Here is a 17658-nt window from a genome sequence, read left to right on the forward strand (position 1 = left end):
TTTTTCTTTAGTTTTTCTACATGTAGGTAGATGTATGTGCACAGTGGAAGTGTGCCATTGCTTCAAAGGTAGTGAGAACCTGGTCAGACATTAATATTATTGTTATTACTGTTTTTATTATATTTTTAGTTTTATTATGAATATGAGCCGCTGCGGTGGCTCAGTGGCTATGGCACTCGACTGCTGACCCGAGACGTGGGTTCGATCCCGGCCGCGGCGGTCGAATTTCGATGGTGGCGAAATTCTAGAAATCGGTGTACTGTGCGATGTCAGTGCACGTCAAAGAGCCCCAGGTGGTCGAAATCTCCGGAGCCTTTCACTACGCTGTCCCTCATGTCCTCAGTTGCTTTGGAACATTAAACCTCATGAACCATAGCATTATTATTATATTTTATTATTACTATAATTCCTCTTATTAGTAGTAGCAATACAATTCACCAATGGTGTCATAGAGCAACATTTTTAGAGTTTGGTTTTCCATCTTTTCACCCCCTTTTCACCCACACAGTGGTACTATACGGCATTTCTGGTGCTCCGATTTTAAAACTGAGCATGTTCCTCAGCACCCGCTTTGTTAAGTCTCCCGTTTTTGGTTCCCTCGATCAAAGACCAGATATGGCGAGGCTAGACGCTATGTAAAGTTTTCAATGACTTGCCGGATGAATTTTTTTGCTACTTTTATAAATGTGCTAAAAAATCTACTTCATTTGATTTGAATACTGCACGCTTGTATTTCATTTACGTGTGTGTCTGTACATTCTGTTCACCTGTCAGGAACATGTGAACTTTTTGTCGTTAAATTGTTTGATGTATTCTGAGTGCAAAAAAATTTGTTGCCGCTCCAACTTGCCGGGCCAAGTTCCACAAGCCGCTACTGGCGTATAAGAGCCATGATGAATATTGTAATTACCTGCGGCGGCAATGAAAATATTACATTTTTTTGCAGTTTCATACCGTAGGACAATCCTCGCCATTCGAAATATGGGGCTTTGTAGTATACTGCGTAGTTTTGCTCAAAAAAATGGCACGCCACAGCAAAACCCTTATAAACACGTTTTATTGACAGTCTACAGATCTACAGACTTCTTATAGACTCTAGTGCTTTCCTATAGATATTTCTTTTTGTATATTAATAGTCTACAGACTGTGTAAGACAAAATTCTATTAAAGTGTATGGCCATACATCTATAGATTATCTATAGACTGTCTATAGGGTTTGTATTGCCTACAGACTGCTCTCTAAGGTTTGTCAATAGAGACTCTATAGACTTTATAGACCGAAGTCTATGGACAGTCTGTAGACTGTCTAAAGAAGTTTTTGTTAGGGAAGCGTGCTTTCATTACGGGAGGGTGAGAAATTGCACGTTTTGACAGCCAAAATGGGGGGGAGGCGAGAGAGGGCTAGACGCTGGAGAAGCCCTGTGTAAGAGCATCACCCAGAGGTCACGTTCAGGGGCACACAAGAAGTGAATATTGTTTTCTTATTTCGCCTAGTAGGTGCGGCGGGGCGTCTCGACGCGCGAAGGCAGTCTGCTCAGGCCTCCGCTGAGGTAGTTGTGTGGCCGCACACCCGTGATGAGGATCTGGCGCCGCGCCAGCCCCACGAAGATGTGCTCGAGCGTGATGTCGCAGACCGAGAACTCCGGCAGCTCCTGGTTGCTCTTGAAGGCGACCATCTTGGTGAAGAGCTCACTCCAGCTCGTGTACGTTTTGCCCACGCGGAAACTCATCATCCCCTGGGGGAAAAAATTGCCGAACGTTCATCATCATCATCACCAGCAGCAGCAGCCTGACCACGCCCACTGCAGGAGAATGGCTTCTTTCTTACGCCTTTCCAATTAACGGTGCTCTTTGCCAGCTGCCACCACCGTATACCCCCCCCACCTAAATTTCTGCCGCCACTGCTACGCTTGCCTTCTCTTGGACTACAATCTGTTACTCTTAAGGCCCAGCGGTTACCTTGGTTTTGCATTACATGCACTGCCCAAGCCAATTTCTTCCTCTTTATTTCGACTAGGACGTTAACCCTTCAGGTAATGCGAATTTCATTCAGGGACCCAGTAGGCATCGAAACTCTCTTGGACGTCCTGTGGACGTTCAGAATGTCTCTAGGGCGTTTGCAGGACGTCCAGGGAAGGTTCAGTGCTTATTGGGGAGCGCTGGGGTAGTGCGGAATGGTGGGGCCAGTCGGAGTGCTAGTAACTCTGGGTATGATGGCACACGGTCGCTTATCCATTCATACATATTCACGGACCCATCTACATGAAACAGGATAAAGTCATCAGTAACTACATGGTGTTTGGACCAATCAGTGACTGGAACTCTAGCCCAATTGCGTGTCGTGTTGTCACGATGCCATGCGTGACTTCGCTCCATTCTCACCAATCATACTAACTTTTACACGAAGCCATGCGTAACCTAACTCGAATGTGGCCAATCAGCCACACTGTACCAAGACTGCATGGGTGACTTCACACTGTTGCGACGAAGCAGCGTGACGCTTTGCACCTGCTGCGTTATACGCCGACACCGACGTAGCATAAAATTCACCTAACGATTATGGTCCTCGGTAATGCGTTAGCGCAGCGCAGCTGTTATGTGTGAAATGAAATCACTACTTTGCGCAGGGACGGTATTTTCCCGCATAACCATTTTAAGTTATTAATGGTCATTCTTATGTCAGTGCCAACGTTCTTGCTTTTTTCGGATATCGACGTTTAAATCACCGATAAGTAGCATGGAGAGAACACGGCCCCTTATGCAGCCTTGATGATGACGTACCAAATCTGAGAAGTAATAAGAGGCACCTGAGAGATCACGTGAGCGTTGACGTCAGGTTCCTCAGAACTAATGAGAAGCGTCGAAGAGGCCACTGAGTGATGATGTGAAAGGTGTATAATCACGTGATCGGCCCGTGATCACGAAATGCGAGTGACAATGATGTCTTACTCAAACGACGCCGCTCACGCCTTGAGTGAGCCATCAGCAGCTGCGCTGCGGTACGAGAAACGTGGTGTTAACAGCTGTCGCTGTAAAATTCGGCGGACTTTTACCCTCGAGGTAATACGAATTTCAGTGACATCTGGGGTTTTGCGAAAGGCATGATATCAGTCCGAGTGTCTGTTAACTATGTGTATGGGTGTGGGATGCGTGCTGGGCTTATGTCGCTATGTACACGTAGAAGCAGTATTAAAGGGAACGTGGGAGCCCGCGGCGATGCGGGCCGATCTAGTACCAGTGGCTGTTATAAGAACTTCAGGTAAGCCCCTTCGCAGGCAGGACAATGCGTGCGTGCAGTGTTTAGGGCAGTAAGAATTTTAAAAAGTATCTCTGATTTCAAAAGCGGAACGCCCACTGAGAGAGTCATGGCTGTCACGGATAACGGCGGTAGTTGTGGAGTGGGAGGGGGGCGGGGGGCGACTACAGCAACGATGATAATGCCGAATGAGGCACAGACAGCTATTGCTGTAATAGTTCGCAACAGATCACCGCGCGAGCTGCCCAGGTCAGGCTTCCTTTCGCATACGTAGGCCCTTTGTTTTCGGGTTGAGGCCAATTTTCTCAACCAGAACTTATTGGATAAACGTTGGGCCCGATTTTTATTTAAAAAACACTTTCCCGAGCATGTAGTTTCAGTATGCAATTAATCGCTCTAACTGGCATTATAGAAGTTTGTGTATAACTATTAACTTGTGTACAATTCAGTATGCTTGCCTTATTAAACTGCTGGCGGTTATGAACATGTACTCTTGTTCCTGTTTTTTGAAAACACCATTTGTACCTGAATTTCAAGTCGAAAAGAACAGACAAACTTCACTTCTGAATCATGAAAAAAAGCTAAAAAGAGAAGGTATATGAATAATATGCTTTCTGTTTAAAAGTTAATTGCGACCACGAGATATTGTGCTAGGCCGCCGCACAGTGGAGTGCTATACTGTCTTCCTTGGGAGGAGGGCTACAGCATAGCGAAGATGCGCGAAGAAGATTCTTGCCACCAAGATGTTTGGAGAGCAGGTTTGCTCTATGACCGAAATGCAAAGCCCAGGAGTGAATCCTGCGGCCTGCCCAATTTTGAACAAGACCGTATATTCAATAGCGCTCCCTCGACCGACCTGAAAACTATTCTTCGCCATCGAAAGACGTGCCGAGATAAATATGGTGTACGGAGCGCAGGCAGGGCCCAGCAACAAACCCCGTGTCCTGGAAACATTTGAAAAATATACGACACGATCAATAAAGTAGCACTAAGAAGGATATGATAGCCTGCATACGCTTCCTTCCCTCGACAAAGTTGGAGGCCTACGTGCGTTTAATTGGGCACCATTTCGGACCCAATTCTCGCTTGCATAGGCACACAGGTCATTTACTGCTCGCAGGTTGTGTGGTATAGATATAGGTAATTACAAGACATTCGGGTGAACTGGTTGCTTAGGCTGCGCGGTCAGTGTGCAGTAGCTTTGCACCTCAACTCTTTCCCGTTATAAGAGCAGGTGTTGAATGGTGTCTCTGCCACAGCCAGGTATTGAATATGGTTACGGCCTCCGATCTCTGTGGATTGATCACAGGATAGCAAGCTTGAGCTTTGCGGAATCAAATTTTTCTCGGATAGAAATTTATCCCATCGAAGCCTGGATGTAGAAGCCTGATTCTCGTAGGAAGGATAGAGGCAAAGCCTGTCGGAGATCTGAAGGCGAACCACGCAGGTGTCGAGGGAGTCATTCTCGAAGGCGAAGCAGAAACACTCGGAGAGAAGTTCTGAACAGCGTAAAAGGCAATAGTAGGAAGTGCGGCAGCAAGGCACCAGAAATATCGACAGGTTGGCTGTCGCGTATCCTCTCAAGTAAATACCATGAAATGAAGATCCAGCGCATTTCCATTCCGTGAACGATACAGTGCGTCAACTGCAGGTCTTGTCTCGTGGCTGGTGTGAAAGCTTTTTAAGCGCAAAGCTTCACTATACGCTAGGTAAAGCAGTCGTCGCGTAGGCCGGAGAATGACCTTGAACGACCTTCAGCCCAACCACCTTAGCCGTGTATGACAATATGTGGCACAGTTGTGATGTCGAGCCCCTGAAATTGACCCATGACCTTTATTTGACCTCTGACCTTTGACACTGGGGGACGTTTGGGTCACGTTTGACCTTAAGAACATCCAATGGGGTGATGTGAATCCACGTGATGACATCCGACGGGGGTGTCGTAAGACCATGTGATACACGTCACAGCCACGCGGTGGTGTGGGTATAATAGAACGGCTGTCGCGAGCGTGTAGAGGAGATGCCATGGATGAGCCTCAAACGCTTAGCAAGCGTGCTTGCTTTTTGCTGAATTCCAGGAATTCCAGGGTTGGCCAAGTTAAGCCACTGCCAATTTTTTTAACTGGCGATCTTTGCTTCACAGCTCCTCATAATGCAATCTATATACAGGGTAACACTCACCGCGAGCGGAAATAGTAAATTATTTGCAGGGTGCGGTAACTGCTTGTTCAAACAAAGAAAAGTAAAGTACAATTGGCTTGTATTGAGTGGCTTAAACAGCGATTTTCGCTCCCATCTCTGAAAGCAACCCAAAAGCCAACACACCCCAGGAGAAAATGACAAACGGTTTACGTGGCGTAAATATTGAAAAAAAAAATGACTGAAGATGTTCAATTAAAAATGGAATATGTTATCTTACGCGTTCAAAAGCAGTGCTATAATGCATTGCGCCGCACAGAATCGGGGAGATTTTGATTCTTCCTGTAAACAAAAGTGACATGAAATGGCTGATAGGATACTGTACTATACAACGTTACTACATAACACCCATTATCAACTGGAACTGTTCACGTCATAATTGTTCATTACGCTGCTGATGTATACTGTACCGGCCAGTGTTTCTCTGCCTTTTGTTTTCGTGCATTGTTTCTAGATTACCTGAGGGTATTGTACGTGCCAGGCCGTCGTCTTGCTGTTTTCTCCATATGAAAGGAGTCGGGACTTTGTCGAGCTGTTTCACGCCAGTCCCGCACTTCTGCTTTCAAGAGGAAACAACAGCTGCTTGATTAGTATAAGCGCACTTAGCGAGGAGAACCTCGCTATAACGAAACGCTTTGTAATGAAATAATGGATATAACGAAGGAATGACGATTCCCCTTGGAAGGTCGGTCAACACGAGCGATAACGAGGCTACGGCTATAGCGAATAATCACCAGGCCCCCTATAACTTCATTATAAGGTTCAACTCCATAGTTATGAAGCCAGAAGGAAAGAAGGGAGAAGAATATATCACAATGGGTGGAGGTACGCGGGGTGCACCTTGTAATTGTAACCGAAGCTGCACTGGTGGAACTCCTCCTGCATCATGTCTACGAGGATGCGCTGGAACTGGTAGTCGAAGCGCCTCTCCGGCGGCAGGCGCAGAGTGACGATGTAGCTGCGGCCGTACTTCTGGTTCATCTGGAGCGCGTCGCCCAGCGCCTCGATCTTCCCGGCTTCCATGACGGCCACGCGATCGCACAGAACTTCGCAGTGGGACATGCTGCACATACAAGCGACGCGACGGTTCCAGGTGCGTTCCGGCACATCGCCTCTTTTCAAATGGGACGGATTCACAAGGGTTCGTCGTGGTCAGTGTAGAGTCATATTGTGGCCCTTGCAGTCAGGCCCTGCCTGTTGTATTTCCCGTACTCAATGCCCTTATCTGTGCTCTCGTTTAGCAGACAAGGTTGAACCACCGCGGTGTTTAGGACTCACGGCGTTCGTCCACTGAGGCTAAGGCTGGAAAATGGAATCCTGACCTCGGCGGCTAGATTTTGATGGAGGCACAATTCGAGAACAGGAATATACAGGTTCAAAAACGGCAAGGCGGTCAAGATTAATCCGGAGCCCTCCAATAGCCATGTAGGCCCTCGGGACAATAATCCCGTGGGCCTACATGCAATAAAAGACGGTAAAAAGGGAATGAAGTGTACAGAGTCGATCACACTTGTCTAGAGCGCTCGGGCAGTGTGCAGCAGAGCAAATGAAGTGAAATCTTTTCGCACCTGCTTTGCTAGCGGTAAAGCGCTGGTGCCTGTGAGGTTCACGTGTCTATTCTGCTGCTCTCCAGCGCAATCATTATCAGTGAAAGTCAATACCTGCTTTAGAATTCTGCTTTATTTTCCCCGGATGGAACCTATCGAGCACTCTAGACAAGTGTGATCGACTCTGTACTCTATAGCACTCCCTTTTATAAAAGGAAGTATTGTACAGGTCAGCTTACTCCTTTTTAATCGAATATAGACGTATTAATGTTTAGAGTGCACATATCCTATCATACCGTGCCGTAAATCTCCCGTGAAGGAAACTTTGCGGTGGTAACCATGCGTCGACGGACGCGGGCCTTACCGGTGCGAGGTCATGATGATGGACATGGCCTGCGCTCCCTTGAGCACCTGCACCATGCGGATGATCTCGTTGCGGTAGAGCGGCTCGACGTCCGAGTACGGCTCGTCCAACAGCACAACGGGCGGCACGCCCATCACCGCCGCTACTATGAGCAGCATCTTCATTTCGCCGTGGCTGCAGCACCATAGTTTTCAAGCGTTGAAGCCTTTGAGGCGAAGTGTGTGACATATGAAATTACAGAATCCTTATGTCGGCCCTGTATATACAGGGTGCTTCAACTAAGACTACACAATTCTCAACGATAGGCTTTTGAGTTATAACAGTGCTTTTTTCGGCATAGCATTGTCAACGGTGTAGTACATCAGCATACAACTAAGACGTGCTAACTAGTAGGTGGTTAATATTGAATAGTTAACTTTTAACTATTACTGTTAGGCTTATTAATTATTGAGAGGCGTGTATCCCACTGTAAGTAATATCCATATCAGATTTTAAAAATTCCAAGACGCGGTTATTCTCGGCGCTGTGGCCCAACAAATCATGGCTACATCGCGCCAAAATGCATGAGCTTTCGTGAAGCTTGCAGGCAAAGCAACCTCTCCAGTGCACATAACTCGTCGAAATAGTCCAGATTTGTTGGACCACGGCGCCGGTCGAGGGTAACTTGCGCTTTCGAAATTCTAAAATCTGATATCCATATTACTCACGGTGGGCTACACGCCTCATAATTAAGAAGCCTAACGGTAATAGTTAAAATGTTAACTATTTAATATTAGTAAAACAGCAGCTAGTTAGCACGTCCTAGCTGTATTCTGATGCACCACACTGCTGACTATGCTTTGCCGAGAAAAGCACTCTTCTGCCGCAAAAAGCCTCTTTTTGAAAATTGTGCAAAGTCTTAGGTGAAGCACCTTGTATATCCAAACGTCTGCTGTCACTCGACTTCCGCGTTAACCCATTTGTTTACATGGTCGGCAGTTTCAGTTGCATCGCTAGCTTCATGCCTCTTTCTCTGAGTCTAGAATATGAATTCTCTATCGTAAGTTATTTGCGAGACATCAGTCACAAGTGTGGTTATATTTTACATGACCTTGTCTGGCGGTAGAGAACGAAACGAGTGGAATGTGCAGCATACTTTGTAGCCGTGCAAAGACATGCAACCTACTACACTAGAAAACGCCTTCCAGAAAACCCGCAGAGAAAAAAACAGGCACTATTAGGATAGGCCGAAAACATTTAAAAGATCTCTAATCCAAAAGGTCTCGAATAATTTATCTACGAAAACAGTTTTATTGAGGTGTCAAACCGTGGGCATAAACAGCGACTGCACAGCTGATAAGATCAAAGTTTCAAGGTACAGAGCTGCAGCCAGAGGCTAGAAAAGTATTATATAATCTCATGAATAAGCAGCCTTAGTAACCACCCGAGGCCCACTGTACAGTCTTCGAACCACTTTGAAGAACTGCAGACAGTACTGCGGTCACCTCGGCCATTGCTCGGCCATACTTGCAATGTCCTATACCCTGATACTGTAACAACTGACAAAGTCGCGAAAACTTGCCTCTGCCTGCATCATGAGTCCGGGCTTGTAAGCACTGGATTCAAGGTCACGAATTATGCTAAAGATACGCTAGGGTTGCCGAGAAAGTCCATTGTTCATCATTTTCATCATCCTTCATCGTTTTCTTTCTGGAATAGCTTCCCAGTGGAATTTAAAAACACAAGTCCGATATATATGGATACAAAAAGGACCTGAAAAGTCTAATTGTTGATAACAATTATTAAGCTGGTTTGCAAACCTTACAATTAACTGCACAGGGTAAGAATAGCGCTTTTGTGAACTGTGCATTACATGTTCCAATCGCAACTTTACCGATTACTTTTTTCTTGATTGTTTCTTGTTTTGTATTGCATAACTTCTTTAACTATATACTACTTGTATAGGCCTATGATTGTTTGCACATACCTTCTCTTTATTAACTGTACCGCCGCCTATAGCAATAAATGAACAAATCTTCATTGTGTTTTATTATCGTTTCTGTGTATCATTATTTACTACAGTTTCACTTGATATAGGAGGTGCCAATACAGTCGATCACTACGGGACCTCCTTCTGTATAAATTTGTCGATGTTATTTCTTTTCTGTACCAACAAATTAATTTTAATTCTGATTGTCAAGACGACCCAAAGGGGCACTTTTGTGGTGTTGCGCGAAGCCAACAAAGGAGCCGCTGCCATTATAGGACTACTGTTCTCATATATATATATATATATTTTGCCACTGCATGGTAAAGGCTGCAAAAGCGCGAGTGACTCCTACACCTATCGAGTGACATCGTTACTTCAAGATCAAGAGAGATGCATCACATACAGGGCTTTGTATGCGGAATATACTGGGCGTCTATTAGAAATATCATTGACGAGTTTGCGCGGCGCACCTGCATTTATTAATCATCTGGTCTTCTTTGAGCCTCCCGACGAGGGACAGTGCGCCCAGCACAGCCTGGCGTCTCCACAAGACACCGCGCAGCCTGGCCATCAGATCCAGCAACTCGCCCACCGTGAGTGCCGGCATGTTCGCCTCGCTGATGCCGTCCGGGGCGTAGCCGATGCACTGCTGCCAGGCGCGCAGGTCCACGCCCAGGGAGAGGGCCGCCGTGTGGGCTCCACCTCCCGTGGGCACCTGGAGCCCCACCAGCACCTCCAGGAGCGTGCTCTTGCCCGAGTTGTTGATGCCCACCAGGCCGAGGCACTCGCCGCGATTGAGCAGGATGCTCACGCCATCCAGGACCTTGGCCTAAGAGCGCAGTGCACGGGCGTTGCCACAAGTGACGCTGAATACGATAGCGCTGGATGCAGTGGCGGTTACGAGGAGGAATAGTGAAATTGAAAAGTCCAAGAATTCTTATCAGCGCTGTACAGTGGTTGCTACAAAGACCATGCAAGTTGCCGTCTACTGCGCGGAACGCAACGTGAGACAATCCAGGCATTCAGAAACGCATGCTGACATTGTTAGCACGTGCCCCATGGCAACAAAAATGCGCACGAAATGCTGTGGCAATTTTTTGTATAAGTTTTTTCCGGTTATATTTAAGCCTGATGCTCTGACTTAATCTGAAGCTGTTTTGTCTTTGTTGCCTACCCTCCATCCGCCGCAGTGGCTCAGTGGTTAGGGCGCTCGGCTACTGATCCGGAGTTCCCGGCTTCGAACCCGACCGCGACGGCTGCGTTTTTATGGAGGCAAAACGCTAAGGCGCCCGTGTTCCGTGCGATGTCAGTGCACGTTAAAGATCCCCAGGTGTTCGAAATTATTCCGGAGCCCTCCACTACAGCACCTCTTTCTTCCTTCTTTCACTCCCTCCTTTATCCGTTCCCTTACGGCGCGGTTCAGGTGTCCAACGATATGAGACAGATATTGCGCCGTTTCTTTTCCCCCAAAACCAATCATTGTTATTGTTATTATTATTATTATTATTGCCTAGCCTCCTCTTGTCAAGTAGATACCAGTGAACTCTCGCCACCAGCATTGTGCGCTCACCGGGGTGATAAAGCCTACGGCCTTCTGCATGTTGCGGATAACCATGGCAACGTCCTTGAAAGCCTTGGTTCGGCAGACCTGGTTGACTAGGTTCCCTTCCCTCTCGACTTCGGGGTCCATGCTGACCGCGACGAGCCGGGGGCCCCTCTGCTGCTCGGGTGCCTCGTCGGACTCCTCGCCACCATGAAAGCGGCGGGCCAAGTACCTGCCCGCCGACCAACACGGGTTAGGCAGCCACAACTTTTCCATGCCCACGTTGGTTATCCATCGAAATCACGTATTATGCGACAGCACAAGATCCCCATGTCCCCTGTCCACTGCCGGTGTCACACTTTGCCACCTGCCTGCAAGGTTGGCAAGTGGGTGAAAGGGAGAGAGGGAAATCCCCCTCCTCACTTGTATGGTGTGTGTTGTCGTGCATGGCAGCTCACAACTAGGTTCTTGCACGTGCTATTGCAATCTCACAGCTAATCGTAATTAGGCATTCTGAATTTGTTTTTTAGACGCAGAACGACAGCACAGGAAAAAAAAACTTTGCAGTACAGAGCGCTAACAACTCGGGTTTTTATTGACAGACCATTTGATTTTATACAGCAGCTCTTATCAACAAAGGGAAAGAAAAGAAATCGCACAAAAGACACATCAAATTAACTGAGATCCCTCGAGGTGGTTTGCATAGTTCCAATGCTGTTGCTGCGCAAGATATTTGAGTTCTTTTTTTAAAAAATAAAACTGAGAGATTGCTGACATACGTGTTGCCAGCTTTTTTAATCTGACCAGCTTCTGTTACCCCTCTGCCTAGTTGCGTCTTGGACCTGCGCAACACTGCGGTGTTGCTCAGGTGCCAGAGCAGAGCGCAGCACTGCGGCGTTGCGCTCTATTCTGTCAGGTTCGTTTTTTCCTGTGCTGTCTTTCTGCGCTTCAAAAAAAAAAAAACAAGTCCAGTAATGCGCCAACAAGCCTGTAAAAACGTCCTCGTAATTAAGCATCCTGCAAGTGTTTCTTGCATCGTCCAAGGACATGTGTCCTAATGTTTCAGCTGTTATGCTGTGTGTGAGGCACTTTACAGGGCTCCACTAGTTTGTGGAGTTTAGTGCTGTGAGAATACTTAGGGAATTGGTTCAGATGAAACTGTTTTCTATTCCCTTGTTATCAATCCAAGAAATTGATGTGCACTGCCGTATTCTTATTTTGTTCCAATTAATTTTATTACCGCCATTTTGCTGCAAAATGACGTGCACCAAGAAAACTGAACACTGACTGTAGTAGAAAGTCGACGCCGACTAAACAGGAGGTTTCTACAAAATGACGTGCACCAAGAAAACTGAACACTGACTGTAGTAGAAAGTCGACGCCGACTAAACAGGAGGTTTCTACACCAATAAAACGGGTTAATTATTCATTGTTTGGTGGCATACGGAGTGTGCTGAACAGGCTTAAGAATTTTTTTTGTCAGGAATTCAATGATATATAAAGCAGCGTTACATTTCACGAAAGTTATTACTGACAGTGAAGCTGTTAGGGGAAAAGACGGAGAATGTTTTTTCAGCACCAGTTACAGTAGTGTAAATAATTTTTCAGGACTCTAGGACTTCGCGTACTGCTATGGCGTGCTATATACTTTCGAATGAACTGTGCTCTTATGATTTCAAAAACAAATAAAATTAGACTTACGCACTCCGCGTCCAGTGCGGTTCTGAGCAAGGCTGTAGTAGTTACGAGTTTGTCAAAGCATCAAACTCAGTTGTCGGCTTCCTGCGCATCGTTTCTTGCGTACCATTAGTGGCTGCGCGCTCAGGTGCGTATAGTAAAAAGCCTTATAAAACCGTCGCCTAGCCAGAATTATATCCGCATACTGCACCTTTGTTGTATTACGTTATCATTAGAGGGCTCTGTGCAGCGGAAAGGGCGAGCTTTCAGTGGCAGGTGTACCAGGCGGCAACCTGCCCACCAGGCTACGAACGAGCTTAGCTACTACTTATACGAGCTTAGTATACCACCACGGATATAATGAACCTTAGTATCCCACCTCGGATAAACCGAACTTTCGTGTCTGTACCTCGGATGTAATGAACTTAGTGTGTTGACATCGGATACAGCGAAACTAAATGTACCACCTCGGATATAATGAACTTTAATGTGTCAACATATAGGATATAACGAAAGTTGGCTGCTAATGCATTGAAACGATCCACTGCGGATCACCCGTCTGTGTGGATCGCCTCAGAATATTTTATTTCTGCATGAAGCTGCCGATATGATCGTTCACAATCATTTGTAAGTTTTCTATTAGACGCCGCAATCCGATACCACATAGATTAACTTTCCATGCTTACTGTCTGAGAGCTATTTGTATATTTCCAGAGGTCTCCAAATAGCAAGTTCCTGCGCGGCCGTCGAGTTATTAAGCCTATTTTGTCACGTGCCGTTCAAAAAGAGTTCCATAAGAGAAAACACGTCTAAAACCTTAAGAACTATCTTGCTCGCAAGGGTTGGCCATCCAGTTTGAGGGCTCCTTGCTTTTAACATAAGCTCGTCTCAACTATCCGACGTCCGGTGCTCACCAACGCAAGTTGTAGAAGGCCTGCGCATCCGCCAGCGAGAGTATGGCCAGGTAGAGCGTGCCCTGGATGACCATGCTTACGGCCTCGTAGAAGCCGGTCTCGTGGAACGGCTGCAGCGGGTACAGAAGGCGGGCTGTCTTGTTTTCAGCTTTTGCTGCGATGTACACGGGCATCATTATGGTCGCTAATAGGACATCATGCGGGAGCGCTATCGATACTGCTTCAGGCTACTGCGCCTGTAGATGTGGCGTTGTAACGTGCACAATGTACGCCGCTGCATGGTTAGCAAAACAGGATGTATGACTATGTTTCTCATTACTGCGTTCCTCAGCACCTCTTTTTGCATCAAGCGTGGCTAAATTCTAAAAGTGAGTTCGCAGTTCAAACAGAGGCGTCGAGTAGTCACGTGATCTTTTTTTAAATTTTTTTTGAGTAGTCACGTGATCTTCGAATGATAAGCTGACTTGGACGGCTGCATCCTCGCGTTGACGCCATGGAGCAGGGTCACGTGTCCTGCGCTGGTCACGAACATCCACGGATACAGCGGATATGATCTTCTAACAGACCCGCTGTAAAGAGTTCTGTGCAAAACGAAAATACACTCCGCATTTTTTTAAACAAAATGTGACGCCCTCTAGAGAGTGGCGAAAATCCGTCTGCTACTGGTTCAAAAGAAACGAACGAGGGATATGCAGGCGCAGACTGGTTACTCGGGAAGCCAGCTGCGTCTGAGTGACAAGTGTGTGACTGACAGCTACCGCCATCTGTCGCATGCGCCTGTCACTAACATGAACTACGCATGCGCAGTAAGAGCAGGCGGTTTCATTTTCAAGCAGTAAAGCTGAGAAGAGGCGCGCATATGCGCAGAGCGGCCTTGTGAACAAAGGAGGAATAGGGCGTGGGATGTTGGTAACCAGTACTGCCATATATATATATATATATATATATATATATATATATATATATAAATAAACGTATTTGGTTGCTTGAGGTAAAATGCAAAGTTGAGAAACGCTTCATTTATCTATAGATTTATTTTGAGCCGAACAAGTCATGAGAAAGGAAAGGCTGTGTCCGAAACGTCGACTCAAAATAAATCGATGGTTAACTGAAGCGTTTCTCAACTTTGCACATATATAACGAAAAGCGTTCAGCTTAAGTTAGGGACAAGACAGCGAGCCATGGAAAGGAAAATGATAGGTGTAACGTTAGGAGACCAGAAGCGGGCCGAGTGGGTGAGGGAACAAACGCGTGTTAATGACATCTTAGTCGAAATCAAGAGGAAGTAATGGGCTTGGGCAGGACATGTAATGCGAAGGCAAGATAACCGCTGGTCCTTGAGGGCAACGGAGTGGACTCCAAGAGAAGGCAAGCGTAGCAGGGGGCGGCAGAAAGTTAGGCGGGCGGAGATGAGATTAGGAAGTTTGCGGGCATAGGGTGGGCGCAGCTGGCAAAGGACAGGGTTAATTGGAGAGAAATGGGAGAGGCCTTTGCCCTGCAGTGGGTGTAGTCAGGCTGATGATGATGATGATATAAAGGTATTACCAAGTATTTACACTGCACTGGCTGCAGATCGTTGTAGTAGGCGAAAAATTAAAGCGCGTGCAATTTGCAGCCATGTACACTAACACGTTCGACATCTGGCTTTCGATATGATAAAGCTGCGAATGAATTAATCCCGAGTGAACATAGGAGCAACTCGGCTAATCTCCCGTTAGTTCAGAGGAGCGTCGCTCAAGCTGCAGCCAATGGGAGGGTGAACTTGGCCAAACCTAGCACAGCAACAGCACATGCAGAAAAAAAAATATTGCCGCGACTGGGTTTCAAGCCCGCAGCGACGCGAACAGATCACTTTACTGGCCACTGCAATAGGAAAGGTGGGGGACAAAAACTAGAAGCACAAATACTGGGTGTGTTCAGTATAGGAGAACCCGTTGGTCGCCATCATAATCCGGCCCCCCTCAACCAACGATATGTGGTTGAGGAGACTGCGGCTATGAAGGGTTGCCTCCCTGCGCTCATAATGTCGCATCGGGATTGCTGTCCAAGTCTGGGTTTTCTTGACAATCCCAAACTGCATGAAAGTGTGTGCCAACTGCTCCACAGAACAGGCAGGACGAATCGTATGTGTCTATCAAGTAGGGATTGGGCAGAGAATTAGTTTGTTGTCGCCTAATTATGCGCTGTTGAAATTTGCTAAGGGTTTTGTGAAAAAAAGGATATTTCCTACTTATGATCGTATAGTAGTCCGTAATTTCTTCGTAGCTTAGTAAGGGTGAGGGGTTGTTAGGCACTACGCTATCGCCGCAGCCAGTCGCACCTCGCGGCATACTGCAACACTCTTCTTCTTCTTCTCCTCAAGTAATATGGCACATACCCACGTGGGGGGGATTGGACAAGGTATAGAGTAGAATGCCAATGAAGCATTTGCGCGGGGAAGGAAACTTCAGAAGACTGAATCAAGATAAAAAAATTGGAAAAATAAAATGAAATCAAGAGGTATGAGTCATCCGGAATAGAATCAATGTAACCTTTTTTGGACATGCGAAAGAATTTTGTATATAGCTAACAAGATAATCGATTTGTTGCACTTATGTAATCGTGAAGTTAGCCGCATACACTGCTTAACGGGAATCCCTTGGCACTCGCACCGAACGATAGAAGAACTGTAAGAGACAGAGGCAGTCCTAGTCTCGAAAGAGGAACCTCCAGATATTGCTTTCTCTGAACCGCGAACCGCCGGCAAGAGAGGAGAAAATGATCGATCGATTCAACTTGCCCACATGATACAAAAAGGTTTGTCGCAGCGAACCCGCACCTGCATAAATACAAGTTTAAGTGAGGGATTCTACATCGCAGGAGCGTCATGGACACTTCACAAAGCCTTGACTTACACCACCGGATATTCCATGGGTACTTTAGGTGTTGAAAGTCCACGGTATTGAGCAACGGATCACTCAAAGTGGCTGAAATATGTTGGAACCGCTGGAAACGTGAAGCTGCTAACAGAATGAGGTGAGGGACGGGATATATTACAGGTGCGCTGAGAGCTGACCTTGCCAATAAATCAGCCACCTCGTTAAAATAGACGCCTGAATGCCCAGGTACCCAGACCAAACGGATCTCGCGCACTGTGCTCGGAACAAAAAACCTAAGTGAACGAGTCAAGAAAGATTTTTCCGAATTTTGGAGAGAGACAATAACTGAAAGGCAGTCTGTGAGAATAAGAACCCGTGCGACTTGTCTGGGAATTTTGAGAAGAGCCAAACCAATGGCCAAAAACTCTGCGAAGAATATAGGAGTATAATCAGGGATACGAACGGAGTAGCTCCAAGCTAGATCCTGCGAATATATGCCAATCGCCGCCTTCTCACGGCTGCCGGAGGCATCAGTGGAGAGAACAGTATGATGTGGAAAATTCTGTAGGTGTTCAGAAAGAAGACCATTTAGGGTATGTGCGGGCATATGCTTCGCATGGGACGAGAAAATAAAGTCGTAATAGAAGACGGGATCAGCCTGCGTGTCAGCAACTCGTTGCAAGGAGATCAGATCAACCTGAAGCGGAGCTAACAGATTCTGCGTGAACCTAACTTGCGGAAGCTGATAACGTGGCCAGTGATTAGTCAAAAAAAGGTGTGGTTGGGATACAAAAATTGGAATACTAACACCTGGGGCCGGGTCAAAAGACTTGAGGAAAGTACGCACTGTTAGAAGTTGGAAGCGGGAATAGAGGTTGGGGATACGGGCTTCCAGATAAAGGACAGCGTTGGAAGCTGATTTTGGGAGCCCGAGGCATAGCCGTAGGGCACGCCTTTCCAGTAAGGCTAATGGCTGCAGCTTGTAGTTCGCGCTACCAGAGAACAAAGAGCAACCAAATTCCAGAATCGGTCTCATATAAGCCTTATAGAGCAACAGTAGCGTGTCACGACGCATGCCAAACTTTTTATTTCCAACTCGGGTCAAACGACCCAGTGCACGTTCCCCTTTAATAACATTATTCTTAATATGGTGTCGCCAGTCCAAATTTTGGTCATAAGTAACACCTAGGTATTTAACCGACTCCACCTGCGGAATTGGAGTGGAGCGGTAGGCTAGCGAGATGTACATAGGAGAGTCGGGTGGAAATACCAGCACGCCACATTTGCTGACATTAAGTGATAAATTGATGTGGTCCAACCAGACTTCAACA

At 46.6% G+C, this 17658-nt stretch overlaps 1 protein-coding gene across 1 annotated transcript in view; it reads right to left on the minus strand.

Annotated features, from left to right (window-relative positions):
- Nucleotides 1-1294: 1294 nt before the first annotated feature.
- LOC144109485 (ATP-binding cassette sub-family A member 17-like) overlaps nt 1295-17658 on the minus strand; it is a 48117-nt gene continuing 31753 nt past the window's right edge. Inside the window, exons 13-18 of the mRNA XM_077642307.1 lie at nt 13470-13623; nt 10906-11110; nt 9806-10164; nt 7367-7540; nt 6296-6518; nt 1295-1736 (exon numbers count right to left, since the gene is read on the minus strand). Coding sequence (XP_077498433.1) covers nt 1491-1736; nt 6296-6518; nt 7367-7540; nt 9806-10164; nt 10906-11110; nt 13470-13623 — 1361 coding nt within the window. The 3' untranslated portion in view covers nt 1295-1490. The remainder of the gene's footprint in view (nt 1737-6295; nt 6519-7366; nt 7541-9805; nt 10165-10905; nt 11111-13469; nt 13624-17658) is intronic.

This window comes from Amblyomma americanum, chromosome 11 (genome assembly GCF_052857255.1).
Source record: "Amblyomma americanum isolate KBUSLIRL-KWMA chromosome 11, ASM5285725v1, whole genome shotgun sequence".
NCBI classification, from domain to species: Eukaryota; Metazoa; Arthropoda; class Arachnida; order Ixodida; family Ixodidae; genus Amblyomma; species Amblyomma americanum.